A 21,197-nucleotide genomic window follows, 5' to 3' on the forward strand; every position below is an offset into this window, starting at 1 on the left:
TGATGAATTTGAGATTTTCATTTGTTGTCATTTGTAATCATCAAAATTAAACAAAATAAACATCTGAAATATATGAGTTTGTATGTAATGTATGAATATAATATACAAGTTTCACTTTTTAAATGGAATTACTGAAATCAATCTACTTTTTCATGATATTCTAATTTTATGACCAGCACCTGTACATGACTGTTATAAAAGAGATACCAAAAAATGGGGAACAGAATAGGATAATTGCAAGTTATTGCCGTTGTAGTTGTAGTTGCATTGCAGAGTCTGGTTACAGCAGGGATGAATGACCCGCGGTAGGGTTCTTTATTACAAATAGGGAGTAAAATTCTTTTACTAATGGCTCAGCTCTTCTACAGCCTGGTGCAGAGGGTGGAAGGTGTTGTCCATGATGGATGATTTCAAGGTTTAATTATGCATGAAAGCTCCAACTTTCTCACTTTTAGTCAGATTTTCTGCAACTTTTATATATAAAATTCTGGCTTCTTTAATTAGGATTAAAAACACAGTTAAGCTGCAACCTTCAGCCATGAATGAAACACCAACAGATATAGAAGATAAAAAACGTGGGGGAAAAAAAGGAAATCCAAGCAGTGTTGATTTATCGGTTTAAATTGTCAGCCCGTATGGTGCCAGATTGAAACCACAGTAATTACTGAAGCAGCACTTGCTTAAAAGTGTTTGTGGAACATTGCCTTAAGCCGCTTTGATAACCTTCAGATAAGACATTTCGAGTTTAGAGCACATGTTTAAGGATTCTTATTGTGGAGGATTGACGGTTATGTCTCAGTTCTTAAAGCTACAGTGTGTAATTTTCTGCGACATCTAACGTCCAGACTGCAGACTGCAGCAACATGAACATCTCCCCCCCACCGCTTCTCCCCCCCAACAATACGGCGAGCGTTACAAGACAAAATGTCTTCCACGACGTCCGCATCACCTACCTTCTCAAGTAATGAGGTTTGTTTACATAGATAATTTTACAGATAGTATTTCATTAGTCTGTGTAGGGTATAGATTTGATAATGATAAATATACCCGTTATTTTTTTCTACATCGTTGTGACGTTTTGGTGAGCTGCTTTGCATGGTGATATAAACAGACGAAGTAATTGTAGTCATTAGTTTAACAGAGAGATTGTGTTCGCTGGAAGAATACCGGTATGTATTCCCCGTTTACAGAGTCCAAGTCTTGTTTGTGGCACGGGGGTTACAACGCGAGGAAGAGAGAGAGGAAGAGGGCAGAGAGGGCGGGGTGGGCGTGCAGCCAGGGCCAGGCGAGAGAGAGGTGCCAGCGGGGGTTGACTAGAGCAGAGGAGGAAAGGCTTGAAGATCTCCAAAGGAGCCAGAGAGAAGTAACCGAGGTATATATCCGTAGCTCGCTAATATGCAGCTTCATATATCTGTCTCTCTCACACTCACACACGCCACTATCAGCTGTGGTAATTTTATGAAGCTGTGGCCTTACCTGTCCAACAGAAAACTGGCAACTTGAGCGTCACTTTGAAAACCTTTTTCCTCCATCAGTGACTTCCATCGTGTAAATGCCGTGCCAATGTTGATCCGTGTTTTTTGCCGTTTCTTGTCACGCTTGCGTTTATTCTCGTCGTGTTTCCGCTTCTTAGATGACGGGGGTTTGGTGTCCGCCGCTTTTCGATGTGATACAGAGTAGGCATGATCCTCCATTCGTCTGATGTTTGGCCAAACAGTTTGCAAAGTCACTCACGCCTGCCGCCTTGTTCACCTTTCTTGTTACTGAGGCGCAGTATACCTGCTTCTTCTTCTTCTTTGGTTTCAGGCAGACTAAACGCTTCTCAGGCATAATACTGCCATCTACTGTTCAGTACCGTCTCAGTTCATCTCTCCCAACTTGCCGTAGTTACTTTCGAGCGTAATGGGCGATCTCGCAATCGCTAGTTTGTTGCTTCTGCGCTTGCCGTAGCGCAAAGATGTCTGCCTCCATGGCTGCGAGACCCGCTCCTATGTAATTATAAATAACGAATTCTAAGGCAACGCAAATATTATGGTTAAAAGGCTGAGCTCATAGGTGATGATAAATAACATAGTTATGTATAATATATTCAATTTCTGACTTTATATCCCTGTAATTATTACACACTGTAGCTTTAAGCCTTATAGCTTATGATAAAATGCAATCACAGGCTCCAATGATTATGCCAAAAAGCCTTGTGTTTGATATTTTAGCACATATGCTGAGAATAAGCAGAGGCTAAATTCAACAGATCTAATGAGCAGGAAATATATTGAATGAACAAACTGAACCCCTTTGAATCTGACTAAATAGTACCTTACAATAGGCAGAGAGAGTGTAGAAAACAGGTGGAGGCTGTTATCCTAACTGGCATGGATGTTTTCAGTCTTTCTGCATGTCAAATTGACCAAGACTTTCACGCCTTTGCAGACTGGTCAGAATCTGAATGGTTTGAATAAAAAAAAGAAAAGGAAACCTGCATCTAAAGACTTTTTTTTGTTTGTTTTTTAATTGCAGGCTTCATGTTGTTCTAACCTAACTAATGGGTGCTTTGATTGGAAAGAACGACATGACGTCACAGACGTTTCAACAATCAAATGCTTTGAGCTCAATCATCTGTGTGCAGCTTTAATTCCTAATTGCATTTGTTATAATTTCATGTTTTACATAAAATTTCAATAAACTACAGAGCTGAGACCTCACATTGCCATTTACTGATCTAAGAAAACTATATTTATAAAAAAAACAAAAAACAAAAAAAACAACGGTGCATTATGAGTGTGCAGCTCCTGGATTCCAAGCTTAGGGAGACAATGTGAGAAGTGTTTTCTGTTTTCTCAGTGAGCTGCAAGCCCCAACCCACTAATGCAAACTTAACAGCTTCTCCATCTGCAAATGCCTGTTCGTAAAACTTAGCCGAGCCCTGCAGCAGTATCTCATACAGGAGTCCATTTTTTGGCAACTGGTACTAGATGCTGTCAGTGTTACTTCAAGCATCAAGCCTTTCCAGAGAAGTGAAAACCCCAGTCATTATGATCGTTAAGCTTTCTCTGTGGCCTGAACAAGATGTTGAAAATTCAAAAGATGACAAAGAGGTGGGAACTGATCACTTCTAAATAGAAGTGATCCGTGAACAATTACAGGAAGATAAATGCTGCGAGTTAGTAAAAAAAATGTTGAAAGGGAACAAATCTGAATCCTCAGACTGAGTCCAATATGTGAAAAGTTGCTGGAACGATCCAATGTCCATTACATCACACTAAACAGTGAAAAGTCATTATAACAAATTAAAAAAACACCCAAGATGTGGTTTACAGTACAAATTCCTCAAATACTTTAAGGCTGATAACACAGCGCATACTTATGCCTGAGAGCAACAGTTTAAAAGTTGGTTTTCATAAAGAACTAAATGTTTTGTAAAATGATGTTCATGTTTGGAAGAACAAAGAAATTTCCCATTGGAACGAAGTCATGTTTCCAAGAGCCTGGCGGACTGAGAGCAGAATCCACCAGCATGATGGGGAACTGACAAATCTGCTGCTGCTTGAAAGAATCAGTCAGCGGCCTTAATTTGGAAAAGGCCAAACTCAAACAGTCCTGTGCAGGAATTAGGACCCGGCCAGTCACTGACTTTATGATAGATGGGAATCTGAAACGGATTATAGGCTTATGAAAACCATTCAAACCTGGAAAAGAGGCGAGTAAAAACAAACAAAACAGAAAAAAGAAACTGTGAAACTTCATAAAAAGTAACATGAAAAGAAAATCCAGTTGAAAATAAATAAATGTGAAATGACATCAGGCGTTTGGCACAGGACGGCGTGTCCAGACATGCAGAAATCAGGTCTCTTATAGAACTAGGTCACAAAAAAATCCAGTTGACAGCAAGATCCAAATTTAAGATCCAAGTTAAAATAACTGCATCCAAATTGATAAAAAAAAAAGTCTAATCCAGCCTAACTGATTGCATTTAGTAATAAAGTGGAAAGATTTATAGTATTTATGTGCATAAACTAGCATTTCAAAGTAATAAACATACCTCTCATTATTCTGACATTTGGAAAAATGGAAATGTTTTTTGTAATCCTGACTCTCATGAAATGAGTCCTTTCAGTATGTGACTGAATTTTATGCAAACTTTTATCCTTATATTTAAAAAAAAAAGAGAGAAACAGCTACAAACACAAAATACTAATTGACAAATACTCGAAGGAGAAAATAAATAGCAATATATCCGTCTAGCCAGAAAAATGAAGCTGTACTGCAATTGTGGGCATGTCAATTTCTTTTGCACTCAACAACAGAACCAAGCGAAGCACTTCTTAAAAGATAAATGTAAATGGAGCAGAAAGTCATTAAGCCTTTTTTGTTTCAGCCTCTCCAGCGATCAAATTACCAGTCAAGCAATTGTTCACTTGATGTGTGAAACCACACTAAAAGTGAAGGGTAGGTGGGCCGCAGAACACGAAGCACTACTTCTTGCTTGTAATATTAAAACATAATTAGGTAACTCTAACCAATAAATGACTCACGCTGTTAACGAACACTTGTTTTTACGCCTCGTAGAGGGTGAGGATCGTAATGGGATCTTTAGCAGGGAGACAGAATACATTTACTAAATATCAATCTCTGGGCATAATTTTACCTCCTTGCATGTACGATGACATGAAATTTGTCATAATTCCTGTCACAACTAAACAAATATGACAAGCACAAAATGGGAGGCTTAAGATGATGACACGGTTTGAATATTGAAAGCATCTGGCAGCCGGGGAGTAAATCACTGACGGATTTATTGGTGAAAACAGGAGTCATCGTAGGGAAGTGCACTGTGAGTGACAGGCTTACCCAGGACGCTTTAAAATCTTTGATCTTTTTGGTGTCATGAATCATTTAGAGTTTACACTGTCAAAACAAAACAGAAAATAAAATCTAAATGTGAGCCATCTTAAGTTTGAAAAACAGGTAAATAGTATTATCCATTAGTTTAGTAAAATATTCTACTGATGGATGATAGCAATAAAGCACTAGATATCTAGATACCATACAGAATGAAAGCAGATCGATTTACAGGTGGAAAGATTGTTGACAGTATATTGTTAATCCTGATACACAAACCTTAAAGGAATAGTACACCCAAAACATGATTAGCCTTCATTTTCTACTCACCCCCATGCTGAACAACACTCTGGAGTACTTTTTTGATATCTCAAATGCATCTGGAGATCTGGGAGGCTTCTTGCTGTCTGCTGACATTCAAATAATGGAGGTCTACTGTGCCCGAGACAGAAAGGTCCATAAAAGTCCACAAAAAACGTGTCAATATTCCTCCATACTGCTCGTCCAATGTATTCCAAGTGTCCTGAGTGGGTAGCATCCAGAATTTACTCGAAACGAAGTCATTTAGAGTGTTTTTAGAGCATAAACAGTAGTGTATAGTATTTCCTGAAAGCGCGCACATGCGCTTTCAGGACACTACAGAAGCCGGCAGACCAAACCAGATGAAAGTGCGCATTCAGCGTCTGCTCTGCCGATAATGCAAGCATAGAAGAAGAAATGTGCTGTTTACCTGTGCAAAGAAAGAAACAACGAAAGAAAAATGTCTGAGGACTTCAGTGTTGAGGAAGAGCAGGAGTTCTTTGCCGAGCTGAATGCGCACTTTCGTCTGGGTTGGTCTGCCGCGGTTTCCGTAGCGCCGTGAACGCGCTTTTAGGAAATACTATACACTACTGTTTATGCTCTAAAAACATTCTAAATGACTTCATTTCGAGTAAATTCTGGATGCTACCCACTCAGGACACTTGGAATACATTGGACGAGCAGTATGGAGGAATATTGACACAGTTTTGTGGACTTTTATGGGCCTTTCTGTCTCGGGCACAATAGACCTCCATTATTTGAATGTCAGCAGACAGCAAGAAGCCTCCCAGATCTCCAGATGCATTTGAGATATCAAAAAAGTACTCCAGAGTGTTGTTCAGCATGGGGGTGAGTAGAAAATGAAGGCTAATCATGTTTTGGGTGTACTATTCCTTTAAGGTTTATTTTTTTGGCCAGAGAGATAGGGACTGTAATGATACTTGGAGACAATTGTCCTCAGGTATCATCCCTTACAAATGTATTAATATTACTGAACTTTAGTTCACATTACAACTCCCAAAATCAATACATTTCATAGGAAACTGTTGATGATATAAAACCAATAAAGAGAAGTTAGGGAGTGTTTACTCCTGAAAAGTCCTTTGGTCCACTAGTACGGTGGCTTGTTAAGTCCAAACATATGTATGCTTTCTGCATTTTGACCGATTTCTATTTTATCTAAACTGCACCTGAGTCTGTTTGGAAGCACAACAAGACTAACTCAAAAAGTGAGCATCCATCCAGTTGTTTGGCACAAAAAGTCCAGAAAAAAGGAATAAATTAAAGAGAAGGGGTAGAAGGTTTTCAAATCGAGGTGTTAATACCCTCTAAGGCAGGGGTCTTCAAGTCGTGTCTTTCTAGAATCATCTCTACAACTCAGCAAGTCTTTGGGCACAAGTCTTTGTTGCCCATAAAGAATACAATTTTGCTAAAACTTCTAAAAATAGCTCAAGCTCTGATGGGCTGAAGAGTTTTCCTTACCATTAAGTTTCAAGTCTTAACTTTAAAATCAATGTACATCTGGATTTCAACTGGGCCACTGCCTCTAACAGCCCTTGTCCAAGGTCTATACTTCACTTCACTCTGCCCAAACTGCAATCGTTTCCATTACTGCTTTTTTTCAGCAAGGTACAGATTTCTTTGGTACCTGCTTTGAGGCAGCTTCCAATAGGACTGAGCAGGAAGGACATGTACCATAACAACAGAGCTGTTTACTGGCTGCAGCTTCATGGGACAAAGCAGCAGAGACGATCTACAGAGTTTACTGAACGCTGCAGAATGAAGCATAACTACACAAAAACTACAACTAGTTATTACAAATAGTTATGCTGCTATAGGCTTAGACTTATGGAGGACATAGGGACCCCTTTTTATCATTCTATCTATCTATTCTCCCACTCTGCAGAATCTATTAGTTCAATCTCTAACGTTATGCTCTCTCTGCTTTTTCTCATAGAAGCTTCGCCTCGTCTGTTCCTGTTGGCTGTTACACCATCCGGGAGAGAAATTTCAGCTGTGCTACTGCCATCAACACCTTTGTTTATAGATGTTGGAGATCTGCCTGTTTTTCAGTGTAATCCTGTTTCTCTGACAGTGACTGGCTGGATGTGCTCTCTTCATCCTCTGACATGGGAGCTGGCTCAGAGCTAGTCTGCCTGGCTGTGTGTTTCCTGGAAGTGGTTGCTTTTTGTATCTCTGCTTCTGTCTCCTCGAGCCCAAGTCGGCCTCGGCAGATGGCCGCTCACACTGAGCCTGGTTTATCTGGAGGTTTCTTCCTGTTAAAAGGGAGTTTTTCCTCTCTACTTTCCCTACAAGCATGCTTAGTGTGTGGGATTGCCTTCGAGTCAATGAGTCGATGCAATCAATCAACTGGTTTTCCTTAGATAGAAAACTTTAAATCAATTTGACTGTATGATCTGGTGAACTGTAAAGTGCCTTGAGATGACGTGTTGTGAATTGTCGCAATATAAATAAACTGAATTGAATTCTTCTGTCCTTACAATGCAAGTTCTATCTTAATTGAAATACTTTAAGATTTAGAGTTAAATGCAGGATAATTAAATAGATACATCCTTTAGCATTGACACGCTGTGAATGCTGATGTGTTCAAACAATTTAAAAAGTGGTCCGACTAACTATCTGTAGACAAACCACAAGTGACTGGATATTACAATTACCATCTTAGAAAGTAAGTGGAAGGCCGTTTTTCTAATAAGACTCAAATTTAGAAGAAAAAAAATTATCAGAGAGAAGACTGCAAGAACTCCTGGGTTTTTGGAAACCAGAAAATTCAATTTGAACTCCTGGAACATGAATGTTAAGGCTCAGCACTCTGTTCGTTGCTATGAAAGGAAATACTGACAGGAGAGAGACTGTATTTTTAAGAACATGCAGCTTTTTGCTTGACCCTCACTTTAAATCAGTTTTCCATATGGCAGAGACAGATGGAGGGCTCTGAATAAGTCCCTCAGTTATACAGACATCAGCCGTTTTGCTGCTTCGCCGATTCATAGCATTTCTCAGAGCATTACCTAGTTCAGGTTATTCTGAAGTACGTACAAGCATATAAAGATGAAGGCATGTGCATCTATTAGACCTGCAGTGACTAAATTGAGATGAAATATCACATTCAACTGAGGAGCAAATATAAATTTTAATTTAACATCCGATGGTGATTGAAAACATGATTTATCCAGTTTGTCAAGTGGTTCCTAAACCTGACATAAAGACTTGCAGACACAATAAACAATGTTGGAAACGTGCAGGGAAAATAATTCAGCTCAGTTAAAATTAAGTACTTCAGAATTTAAGCACCATATCTAAACTCATGCCGGAAAATACATTTTTCATGCCTCTCTGATGAACTGCACGCAGTGTTTTCCGGTGTAAAACTCCATAGAAACGTAAGAGCCGGAGAAAGAAAACATTACCTCAAACTTGAAACAGACGATAAAGTACAGCGTGAATAATAACCCCAAAGCTCCAGTTATCATATTGACCTTAGCGTCCCCTACATGCCACACTTTCAGAGCTAAAACACTTAAACAGGCAGACCCGGGCCTGTAAAATCTGGCAGCGCTACATGAAAAAAAAAAAAAAAAAAAAAAAAATCTTTTCTTCAAGGAAGTTAGGACAACAGAGAAGGAAGGAGAAAACTGAGTAAAACGAAGCATCATTCATTTCACAGAAAAGCAGGCCTTTCTAGTCTGGTTTAAGGAATGAAAGATTGGTGTCAGGAGGAAGCAATCCAACTCAATGAGTGTTTCACTTCATGTTTTATTGTCTCTTAGCCCAGGGGCTTAGCAGCTTCTTCCTGGAGTAATTATAGCTCAGAGGTAGCTTAAAAAAGGAAGAGAGATCTTAAAATGACTATCCATCTGTAAATTTCTAGAAGACGGATCTGTTTACACTTCCACATGAATGGAGGACTTCTGAAACTTAAACACGCTTAGACATAAACTCTTAATCTGTGAGGAACAAGAGCCGCTCAGCCCTGTGGGTCCTTCAGGACCACGTGTGTGTGCGTACACAAACTGACTACAGTCACCCCCACCCCACCCCGACCCACCTCACTGAAGGGCTGCTACCTTGTTCTACAGCTGAACTTTCTCCTCTGCTGCCTGGCAGACTGTAAAGTGTACTGAGGTATTGTAAATGGACTGTAAAACGAGTTCCCTTGTAGTCTTTTAGATCCCCAGCTTTCTTCAAAACAAAGAAAAAAAGTTTCCTCAGAAAATACAGTTTGAAATACAGTTTGTATGAGTAGAGTTTAAATAAACAGATAACATTATTTCTTGAGTGGAACAGTTTGCGTACTAAAATAGAGAGCAGTAGAACAGCTCAGTGTGCTGAAATTATTAAAAACATACAGTTAAAGTAAAAGGTGGATTTGTGCGATTATCCTTTCTATAGGGAATATTTAAAAAAATGACCTCCCTGTTAAAAAGAACAGTTTTTGTAAATGATTTTATAGATTTCACCACCTTTAATGATGAAACTGAACTAAAAAAAGAGTAACTTGCACCTATTCACATCCTTTTAAAACTGCATTTGTGACAAAGTTTAATTAAAGATAAAATTCAGCTCAGTGTCCCTTATTATCCCAAAATACACCAACCTTTTCTAGTTGGTGTTTCCTGACATTTTCTTTTTAGCATTTGACAGCAAAAGCGGTCGACTGCTGGGTGCTTTCAAGGCATCAGAGGGATTTCACAGTCTAAGATATCAGTCAAGGAAAGAATACACAGATTTTCCTAAGGAAACACCATGAAAATGGTGGAGAAACTAAGGCAAAACGGTGAAATTATGTTAAACTGGACATCCCTTAGAAGATGGCTAAAAAAAAAATTATAAAAAAAAAGCAAACTAGTATGTGAGGCTGCCAAGAGCCTTTCAACAATTTTTAAGGAGCTGGAAGAGTTTCTTAAATTCAACAACAGTCTTTTGTGTTTTTATAAAGCCTGGGCAATGGAGTTGGCTGGAAAACAGACTTAGTTTTTCTTCTTAAAGTGAAAAAAAATATGTCATTTAGCAAAAAATTAAAAAAAGGTCTCTTAAAGGCATTAAAGGGGAACACCGTTATGTTATTACATCATGTTCTACTCACCCATATTAGTTTTGTGTCATTTGGAGCTGTTCCGAAGATATTCGGTTTTGTAATCCAAGTAACTTCTTTCTATGGGCAACGACTTAAAGGCACAAACTAAACTGTTCATAATTTGTTCTTTATGGTACGCCAGCATTAATAACATGTGGGCGAATCACTGTCCCCCAGACATCCGCGGTTATATTTTTTAAAACAAAGCGGAGTGTGTATGACGTCATCAAGGGGCCAATGTAAAAAAAACAGTGTTGCCCTTTAAGGTCTAATTAAACAAAGGCTGAACTTTATGCAATTCCAAAAGATAAATGCAGTAAAAACAACCCTTTACTCTAGAAGAACACCATGACCAAAGAGATGTACTGTATGGTGGTGGCAGCATCATGCTTCGGAAGAGTTTTTTCTATAGCTTAAACCAAGGTAAAGGGAGTATTGAACAGTTTAAAGAAAACTGTCAACGGTGGAACAAAACCTTCAGACTTCTACAATGGAACACAAGATGAGAAATATTATGTTTCAGTAAAATAAAGACCCAACATTTACATCTGAATTATTTAAATCACGGCTCTGAACTGGATATGCGCTCACAATGAGTGCTTTTAGTCGTTTGGTGTCTTGTGTATACATATGCAGACATGTTTCTAACATTACTTAACATCACCCTGCTTAGTTGCCTGCCTCTTTTGTTTTTGTTACTTATGCATATTCTTATCTTTACTTTTCAACCGAATTGTGCCATGTTAAGGTGAGTTCAATGCATATAATAACTTTCCACATGGTTTGCCTGCTGTCGGTCTTTGATATTTTAGTCCTGATAGCTCCTTCACATGTTAATCATTCGCTGCAATATTCTCACCTTCACATTCATTATTTTAGCGTTGATTTGGTTGAATATTTCACCTGATTTCATAAACCATGATGACATGGGCATAAAGGAAATCTCTGTTGGACCATTTATAGTCCAGTTCATTCTGAGCTCATCTTCCTTGCTCTTCGCTGTATGTTTTGGCTCATTATCCTCTTGAAGACCGTATGACCTGCTAGGGGGCTATAGCTTCCTGACCATTAGCATGCTTCTCTTTAGGATGTTTTTATAGCCTTCAGACTTCATTGTATCCTGCTAAGATTATATATACCTTCAATGAGATACAATAATACAGCCCCAAAACAAAACAAAACCCCCTCCATGTTTTACAGTAGCTAAGCTGCATCCTTTTCTGTTAAATCTTCACTTCTACTAAAAACATAGATCTTATATGTCTGGCCATAAAGCTCTTGTTTTTCTCATCATTAAAATACATTCTGCCAGGAACCTTGTTTTGCATCTTTAAAAATTTGGTGATTTTCTGTCTATTGTGACATATTTCTAAGTCTTACTCCGTGGATCCAACTGTGGGTTAAATGTAAAAGATCAGATGCACCTTTATCTTCTTTTTGTGCTCACTGTAGGCACCATCTGTCTGACCATCCTGGGGTAACGTTTTTTTCTCAGGATGTGGTCAAAAGAACAAGAAGCTGCAGGAGATGATCATACAGCCTTTACAGATGTACATGATCTAAGCTTGTCAGAAAGCTCTGATCATTACTCTCTCTGCTTCATGTTCAGGGTGGTCCACAGAAGTCTAACCTGCCCTGCAGCATGTTTCTGCCATTTAAATAGTTAAAATGACTAATGGAAAGCTTGAAGAAATACACTATATTGCCAAAAGTATTTGCTCACCTGCCTTGACTCACATATGAGCTTAAGTGACATCCCGTTCCTAATCCATAGGGTTCAATATGACGTCGGTCCACCCTTTGCAGCTAGAACAGCTTCAACTCTTCTGGGAAGGCTGTCCACAAGGTTTAGGAGTGTGTTTATGGGAATTTTTGACCATTCTTCCAGAAGCGCATTTGTGAGGTCGCACACTGATGTTGGACGAGAAGGCCTGGCTCTCAGTCTCCGCTCTAATTCATCCCAAAGGTGTTCTATCGGGTTGAGGTCAGGACTCTGTGCAGGCCAGTCAAGTTCATCCACACCAGACTCTGTCATCCATGTCTTTATGGACCTTGCTTTGTGCACTGGTGCACAGTCATGTTGGAAGAGGAAGGGGCCAGCTCCAAACTGTTCCCACAAAGTTGGGAGCATGGAATTGTCCAAAATGTCTTGGTATGCTGAAGCATTCAGAGTTCCTTTCACTGGAACTAAGGGGCCAAGCCCAGCTCCTGAAAAACAACCCCACACCATAATCCCCCCTCCACCAAACTTTACACTTGGCACAATGCAGTCAGACAAGTACCGTTCTCCTGGCAACCGCCAAACCCAGACCCGTCCATCAGATTGCCAGATGGAGAAGCGCGATTCGTCACTCCAGAGAACGCGTCTCCACTGCTCTAGAGTCCAGTGGCGGCGTGCTTTACACCACCGCATCCGACGCTTTGCATTGCACTTGGTGATGTATGGCTTGGATGCAGCTGCTCGACCATGGAAACCCATTCCATGAAGCTCTCTGCGCACTGTTCTTGAGCTAATCTGAAGGCCACATGAAGTTTGGAGGTCTGTAGTGATTGACTCTGCAGAAAGTTGGAGACCTCTTCGCACTATGCGCGTCAGCATCCGCTGACCCCGCTCCGTCAGTTTACGTGGCCTACCACTTCGTGGCTGAGTTGCTGTCGTTCCCAAACACTTCCATTTTCTTATAATACAGCTGACAGTTGACTGTGGAATATTTAGGAGCGAGGAAATTTCACGACTGGATTTGTTGCACAGGTGGCATCCTATCACAGTTCCACGCTGGAATTCACTGAGCTCCTGAGAGCGACCCATTCTTTCACAAATGTTTGTAAAAACAGTCTGCATGCCTAGGTGCTTGAATTTATACACCTGTGGCCATGGAAGTGATTGGAACACCTGATTCCAATAATTTGGATGGGTGAGCAAATACTTTTGGCAATATAGTGTATATAGAAGGATGAAATCCATGAAGTTTCTTTAAATAGTTTTTTTTATTTATGTTTAAATCACTATGCTTCCTTTTTTGAATTGCTGCTGAGCTAACTGCATATCTATTCTATAAATGATCAATTGTGTCTTTTGGAGTTCCAACGATTCTGTCCCTTTAGTATAGAGAATTATTTCTTTCATTTGAATCTATTCACTCTTTCACAAGCTAAAAGCAGACGTGTGCACTGAACGACGGCTTTTGATTGATTTTAACATTTAGTAGAAATAGAACGATTGCTCCACTGACTCCCGAAGAACAGGAAACATGAATAATTGTCTGCATCCAAATTTGAGGTGAAAAACCTTTAAGATGAAGGAAATTTATATTTTGAGTTATTGTCATCCAGAAGTTCAATGCTTTTCAAACATATTTCACAACCATTAATTGTTCATGGTGATATAATGAGACATTTCCAGAGAAGTTTAAAATATTAAATTGTATGAGGACTGAAGCAACTCACATATGCAAATGGGTAACAACATCAAGAGCACACTATGACTCTTCTTGTCACTGTTTGAATGAAACAGGGAAGAACATTAACATAAAAGTGGCCTACGCATGAATGACTGAACACAATCGCTTTACCAGATTGATGAAGCCATTAATGTTCATGTCTGAGCAGGACCTAATAGTCTCCTTCCCAGACGCACACATACACACTGGCTGCTTAGAAAGGCCTAAATAGAAAAAAAAAACATGTTCTATGTATTAAATTATTTCTAGCTGAGACCAATGGCCAAGCATTACACAATGTAATTTAGTAAAAAGAAATATATCATCTAGTTTCCCCATGACAGCCATCAACAGTTTAGATGACAAATTGTGAAAAGTTTTAAATTTAATGGTGTAGAGCGAGAAAAATCACAGAACCCAACATGAACGTTTAACAAAATGTAGCTTTGAAACAAAAAGGCAAAGTGGAAAATATGCAGAAGGAAACCAAACAGATTATTTTCATTTAAAAATAGTCCCTGATATAAAACACTTTTACCCCTTCATTGAACTATATCCAGTTAAAATAAAAGTGGGAACTTGTTATATCCTTGAGAATATAAAAAGTGTTTGCTTTAGTCAAGTTTTTTGGGTAATTCATAGGCCTAATCAATAAAAAGCATATTGTCACACAAGAAGAATTGTCATGAGTGATAAGTTTTATCTCCAATGCTGGGTTGTTGCTTATAAACAACCAGAAAACACCTGCTGTTTGGCAGGTCGATAAATTGCCCCCTGAAAATAAGTCATTCAGGAAAGTGTTTGTTCTTAGTTTTAATTAGGAGACAGCTGTGCTGTGATTTATGATCTCCTTAAAATGTAATTTGTTTGCCCATTAGATCAACAATATTTGGGAAGTGATCACCAGTTTTAGTCCACAGTAGCCAAATACCTGCAGCACTTTGTTAGATCATCATCATGACTCTTGTCTTTCCACTGGAAAAATGAAAGCTATCCTTAAACCATTTTAATATGTGTAAAAAAAACTCAGTTCTGTTGAGATCATTTACCAATGCTTGACAAAACTGCACCATATTTTCTAAATTAACATAGACCGTAACTGGGTCTCAGATCATAAAAATACTTGATCTGACACACTGACCAACTCTGAACGAAAACATGATGGATACATATGGTGGCATGTTGAACAACTCTATTTTTTTTTTTACAGTTATATCACTGTCTTTTTTTATAACTTTTAATTATCCAGGACATATTAGCATGTTTAGCAAGTCTTGAATGAATGGTAAATACAGGGACGTAACTAAATTAATACAAGTCCCTTGACTTTATCCTTTAAAGTAACCTTTAAAGGATATTTGGAATGTTTTCTCTCCAGTTTATAGATGGTTTCTTCCATAGATTAGTTGCAATGGGTTTTATAAACAACAATAATCATAGCCTTTTATTTTAATGTAATAGTATTACATATTAAAGCTACAGTGTGTAACTTTTAGCGACATCTAGCGGTCAGACTGCAGACTGCAGCAACATTAACATCTCCCCCCCACCGCTTCTCCCCCCCAACAGTACGGCGAGCGTTACGGGACAAAATGTCTTCCACGACGTCCGCATCACCTACCTTCTCAAGTGATGAGGTTTGTTTACATAGTATTTTTTACAGATAGTATTTCATTAGTCTGTGTAGGGTATAGATTTCATGTAGACTTAAGATAATAAATATACCCGTTATTTTTTCTACATCGTTGTGACGTTTTGGCGATCTCGCAATCGCTAGTTTGTTGGCTCTGCGCTGCCGTAGCGCAAAGATGTCTGCCTCCATGGCTGCGAGACCCACTCCTATGTAATTATAAATAACGAATTCTAAGGGAACGCAAATATTAAGGTTAAGAGGCTGAGCTCGTAGATGATGATAAAATAACATAGTTATGTATAATATATTACATTTCTGACTGTATATCCCTGTAATTATTACACACTGTAGCTTTAATGTTATGTGTAGAGTCTTGATGCATCTGATGATCAGTGTATGCACTGCAAAAAAAATCTAGAAATAAGTAAATAATTCTTAAGATTTTGTGTATTTACCCTTAATTTGAGAAGGTAGGCAAGATTATTTGCCAATGGAATGAGTATTTTTGCTCTTGAAATAAGAAAATTAGATAATATGAACTTGAAGTAACACAATACAATTGTTTTTTTTCTTATTTTAAAGGTAAATTGTCTTGTTCCATTGGCAAAATGTCTCACTCACCTCCTCAATTCAAGAAAAAAAAGCAATTTTTTAAAGAAAAAATTTACTTATGTAGATTAAAATTTTTTGAAGTGTGTTGACTGAACCCAGTCAATATCAAGACTTTTACGTCTTAAAAAACAGAAAACGTTTTCATGTGTGCATGTTTAAATAAAGCTGTATAAACTGTAACCCAAACTCTCAGGCCTCTGATTCTACATGAGGTCTTCAATATTTCATGGTCTATGAAATAAAAGAATTTCACTGTTGACCTCAAGGGAAAGTCATAAAACTTTAATGTAACAGCTCCGCAACAGATTCTACCTTTGGGACTGTTATTTGGTCTGGTTTTTGTAGGAAAAGTTGCTTGATTGTAGATATAACAGGAGGATATAAGATGTTGATTCATCAAATGTGAGAAAACATATTTTATTATACAACAGATAAAACTAAACTCACCATTAAGGAAAAGTTCCTCTCGCATTGCTTGCCTGGCAGCAGGAGAAAAACAGCGCTTCTTTAGCCACTCTGCATCAAACACACTCATGTGTTTTTCGGGCCACACAATCGAAACCTGAGCAAATATAACTGTATTATTAAATCTCCTTAAAGCCATTCTTGTGTTTTCAATTCTTGACCTATAGTTGTGGCAACTCTTTAATAGAGTAAGCAGTGGTTTGGATCAAATGTACAGTTTAGGAGGAAATCTATTGTGATGAAAATTTCTTTCTTTATAAAATATTTAAAAAAAAAACTTGATCTGTTTCTTCAAAAATAGAAATGTGTTATGTCAACATATGGAAAGACATATCAAGAAATCATATCTGAAGAAATACATTTTAATTTTACATACAAGTTTTTAATATGATATTTTCTGATTAAAATACAATTTTAAATAACTAGATCAAAGAATGGTCAGAGGAATTAAAGGAAAAATGGAAAATAAAGGTAACCAGTAAGTGTTCGTATAGGGTTTGTTTTATTCATTTCAAATGAAAATTAGAGAACTCCTTCGAAGGACTCTCCTGGATTGTTGGGAATATCAAAAAGCGAATCTGCTAAGAACCATAAGAGCTGAATCCTCAGAGAGAAAGCAGCTCAGAGGTGATTCTGGTGGAGAGCTTAATGTTCAGGGGGAGTGTACCAAAATTAGATCATCTCCCTTCCTGACCTCAGCACCTCATCACAGGGCAGCTGGACTCATAGGTGAGCCATTCCCAGCCTGGAAGGCTTTTACAATATCAGAGCACGAAGATTGTGATGTCATTAAACAGACATCAGTTTTGGAAATATAAAAAAACACAGAAAAGTCTATTAACTAGAAAATCATAAGGATACGTGCTCATAACCGAATAACTTTCTTGATAATTAAGATCAACAGCTGGTATCAAAATCTGTTAAGAAAAAAATGATGGACACAAGTGAAGCTGCTTTAACATGAAACTAAAGGTCTTTTTTTATCTTTACAGTAGCTTATAAAGGGCTTGAATGAACCCAATAAAGGCAGATGTATTAAAGCCCTAACACATACACCAGGGCTATAAAGTAATTACCATAGTACATTAATATCATGGCAACATGACAAATAATATTCACACAAGCAATAAACACTTTGTAATGACCCTTGTGGACTAAAAACGAAAACTGAGTTAAGCAGTAAACTTTATTTTGTAGAAAATATTTTGCTGGCTCTATAATTGTACAGCTTTAATCTAATTTTCATTATAATGTAATATAAAGAATGTTTTGCATGGAAATAAATGTATGAAATAATTATGAAACTAACTCAGTATGTAATACGCACTGTGGATCAATGCCACATAATGTAATCTTAAATACAAGTTTAGGATTAATTGTTGAAAGTTTTTCCAAATTAAAGTGATCAGAAGACTAATAACTATTATTGTGTTTACATGTATTAGACAACAGGTCGGATTATGGTAAGGACCTACTTTGCCGTCTTTGGTAACCTCCACAGAATCCACTCCTGTATGGATATCAAGGTCTGCCAGCAACAGCAAGCGCGCCTCAGCCGATTGCAGGGTGCAGACTGGACACTGGCAGTTATCTCTCAACCAGGTGAATGGGTACAAGCTCTGTCCTCCATCCTCCCACTCCACCACCATCAGCCGCTCCTCCTCCAGAACACGGACATGCCTGACTGAGTGACAGGCCACGGGGAGGGAGGCAGAGCCGAGGGTTTGATGTCTGCGAACATGAACTGGAGTTATGCAGAAGCTTGGTGCAGCTCCAGGAAGCTCCATCCTATGACAAGCCCTCAGGGCCTTGCAGACCATTGGAGAGGCGCTCTTTTGCAGGACAGGACGGGCAAGTCGTGCAAATGAACTCATCCACATTTTGGAATCCGATCCCCAATTAGATTTAGGATAAGCACTGAAAACTGCCCAGAAAGAGAAGGAAATTATTAGAATTATCCATGCTGATGTTTACAATAAAAAAAACAATAAAACTTTTATTGCAGAAAATATATATATATATGTAATATGCTATATGTCCTTATAAAATTAACGCTCCATCCACTAATACACCATTTCAAATGTGTAAAATGGTGATGGCATCATCATGTTGTTGCAGTGCTTTGATTCTGTCACAGCTGGTTGGAATAGGGCTGGAGCTAAATACTTAGCAATCATAGCAGCAAATATATTTGATGCTACAAAATCTAAAGCCCATGTCACACCTTAACGATTTAGCCAGTGCATACCTGATGCCCCAGAATCGTATAAAACGCTGGCATACGCAGGACTTTTTATGTATTCTTTCAATTTTGGGCGTATACATAGAGTAATCATAACGAGTCAGGAACTTATGTGAAACCACAGCCTAAATTATGCAAAACACATGGCAGTAATGCAATGCCCATTAAACGTCACAAGCCAGTGCCTTGAGGGGGGCAGCAATGTGCCTGGCGGCGCCCGGCTTGCATAAAAATATGTCTATGATTGTGGTATTAACATAGCTTCTGTTTACCACCCACCCTAAAAGAAAGAATAAATAAAAACACGAAAAGAAATAAAGAAGGTTTGCAGTCGCAGCAGTTTCAGCATCATCTCTGCTAGGAAGTTTGTTGGTTGTGGGTGTGAAAGCAGGAGGGGATCCATCCCACTCACCTTCATGCTCACCCTATGATGGGGATGCAGTCTGGAGGAGTACAGACAGTTTCCTATTGTGAACCCCCTTTTGTACCAAAACGCTGGCATTACGCCATTATACAGTAGCTGGAAGTTAGAAACACGTTCAGCGGTCGTCTGGAACATGTCAGATACGTTGATATGCGTTGGAGATGAGTTCTTAATAAGTTACGCATAAGTTATGCACAAGTTACTCATAGGTTTTAAATAAGCTAGATGCCACGACTTATGAGTAACTTAGACTTAACGTATGTCAAAGATCAGATAACTTACCTGTAACTTGGTCCAGCATACGCTGGAATACGACAAAAATTTTGAGCATGCTCAAAATGCCTTGACATACTTGCTGTATGTTGACGTATGCCAGCTTAATTGAGCGATCTCATAACTTATACAAAATTAAACCCATAACTTATTCAAAGTATGCCAGCGTTTTTGCCAGATTTTTCATACGTCAGGCACATGCTGGCTAACACATGTTGTGTTAGCCAGCATGTGCCTGGCTAACAGGAACAGACCTACCACTAATCACATGTGTCTTTCAGATTGGAATGATTGTGTAAGGCCACGATGATCTCTGTGTAAGCATGGGACTTCCCATGATAATGGCTTGGATTCTTAAGCAAACATTGCCATTGACAGAGCGGGCCATTGTTAGAGTCCCAGCCGCTAATGGATACAGGCCAATATTAGAGGATTTACGGTATTCTGCTGTAAAATGATTCTTATCAGGCTACTTTGAGTTTCACAGCCCCCCTCCTCACCCACGCTCTCTCCATTCATCTCCTGCTCACACTCTTTACTCACTGTAGCAGCAACGTCCACCTCTCTTTGTTTTTTTCTTTGAGAGAACGTGCTTATTTTGGTTAGTTTTATCCATTCTTCCAGCAGCTCTTTTTATTTTCTGGAATTTGCTTAAGTACCTATTTTTGGTATCCATTGCCGCTAACACATTGTACGTAACAGTTATATTTTTAATCTATGCTCTGGATTACCCATAATTCCAAGTCGTAGTGTAAAATATAAAATACTCAAATACATCGTCCTTTTAATACCTTTATTGCGGTTTGAAACATATTACATGAGTGTATATTTTTTTTACCAAGAGTTTAATTAACTATACACAGTTATTAACATAGTAATTAAAAGTACCACTGTCTGCTGTTTAAATAGCTCACCATTATGTTGAAATGTGTTGTGGTATAAATGGTGAATTAAGATGAATTTTTCACACCATTACAGCAGCAAAGTGATGTCCTAGTCCACATTTACGTAGAGGCCAACCAGGTGTCAGTGACGGGGCCCCTAAGCACCCGCAGTCTCCGCTTATCGATAGTTACGCCACTGATTTAGTCCAATACATGTTACGTAATTCGATTCGAGTTAAAGAAAACAAACAGCCTAATCAGCAGGTGACTCGGTGTTTGACAGCCCACACACGGCTTCCGTAGTTAATATTGTGAATTCTGCCAACATTTATTAAGTTAGAAGCAGCCTTAGTGGAAATGTCCCGTTTAAAGCCTCTAACAGCCTGAAAGAATGAGCTAACAACCCGGCTGTTAGCATGAAGCAGAGCCGCTGGTTACAAAGCTACATCCGGAACAAACATCCACCCATTCTCAATACCCGCGTCTTATTACCTACTTTCGCCGGTGTTTCTGAATTAAACTGACATTGAAACAACCCAAAGAAAACACTAAAAGCTTCGCCGATAACAGAAGTTACCTGTAGTTTGTAAATGCCGGGCAGTTGTTTGCCTGCAGCAGCTGTCAGTCTGAAAGGAAAGTAGGTGAAAGGTCGACCCGGTCTGCATAGGGACAACAGCATCACTGCATGGCTGAAACCTTTGCTCTACTTTCTATTCTCAGACACGCAGTCCTGCTGAGAAATCACCAGTGGAACTGCCTTCATAACCAGAATCTATACTAGTTTAATTACCAATATACTGTTTAACAAATAAACTGGAATGCAAGAATTAAAGTGATAATTTTGAATTTGAGTCAAATACATGACCGTAATGAGAAAATGTTTGCCATTTTTTGTATAATTAATTTAGCAAAGCAGGAGGAAGGCATACTTTCACATTCACTTTAATTTATTGCAAACTTTTTATGTCTCAAAACCAATTCAACTTG

General features: G+C 38.6%; 1 protein-coding gene across 2 annotated transcripts in view; it reads right to left on the minus strand.

Annotated features, from left to right (window-relative positions):
- The window catches only part of bbox1 (butyrobetaine (gamma), 2-oxoglutarate dioxygenase (gamma-butyrobetaine hydroxylase) 1), a 38,512-nt gene extending 17,586 nt beyond the window's left edge, over nucleotides 1-20,926 (minus strand). Inside the window, exons 1-3 of one of the 2 annotated variants that reach the window (XM_038270630.1) lie at nucleotides 20,788-20,926; nucleotides 17,863-18,311; nucleotides 16,370-16,484 (exon numbers count right to left, since the gene is read on the minus strand). In XM_038270630.1, coding sequence (XP_038126558.1) covers nucleotides 16,370-16,484; nucleotides 17,863-18,311; nucleotides 20,788-20,875 — 652 coding nt within the window. In that variant the 5' untranslated portion in view covers nucleotides 20,876-20,926. The remainder of the gene's footprint in view (nucleotides 1-16,369; nucleotides 16,485-17,862; nucleotides 18,312-20,787) is intronic. The other variant, XM_038270631.1, reaches the window with a different exon arrangement.
- Between the last annotated feature and the right edge of the window lie 271 nt (nucleotides 20,927-21,197).

Source organism: Cyprinodon tularosa, unplaced genomic scaffold (assembly GCF_016077235.1).
Source record: "Cyprinodon tularosa strain WSP-4 unplaced genomic scaffold, ASM1607723v1 ctg77, whole genome shotgun sequence".
NCBI lineage: Eukaryota > Metazoa > Chordata > Actinopteri > Cyprinodontiformes > Cyprinodontidae > Cyprinodon > Cyprinodon tularosa.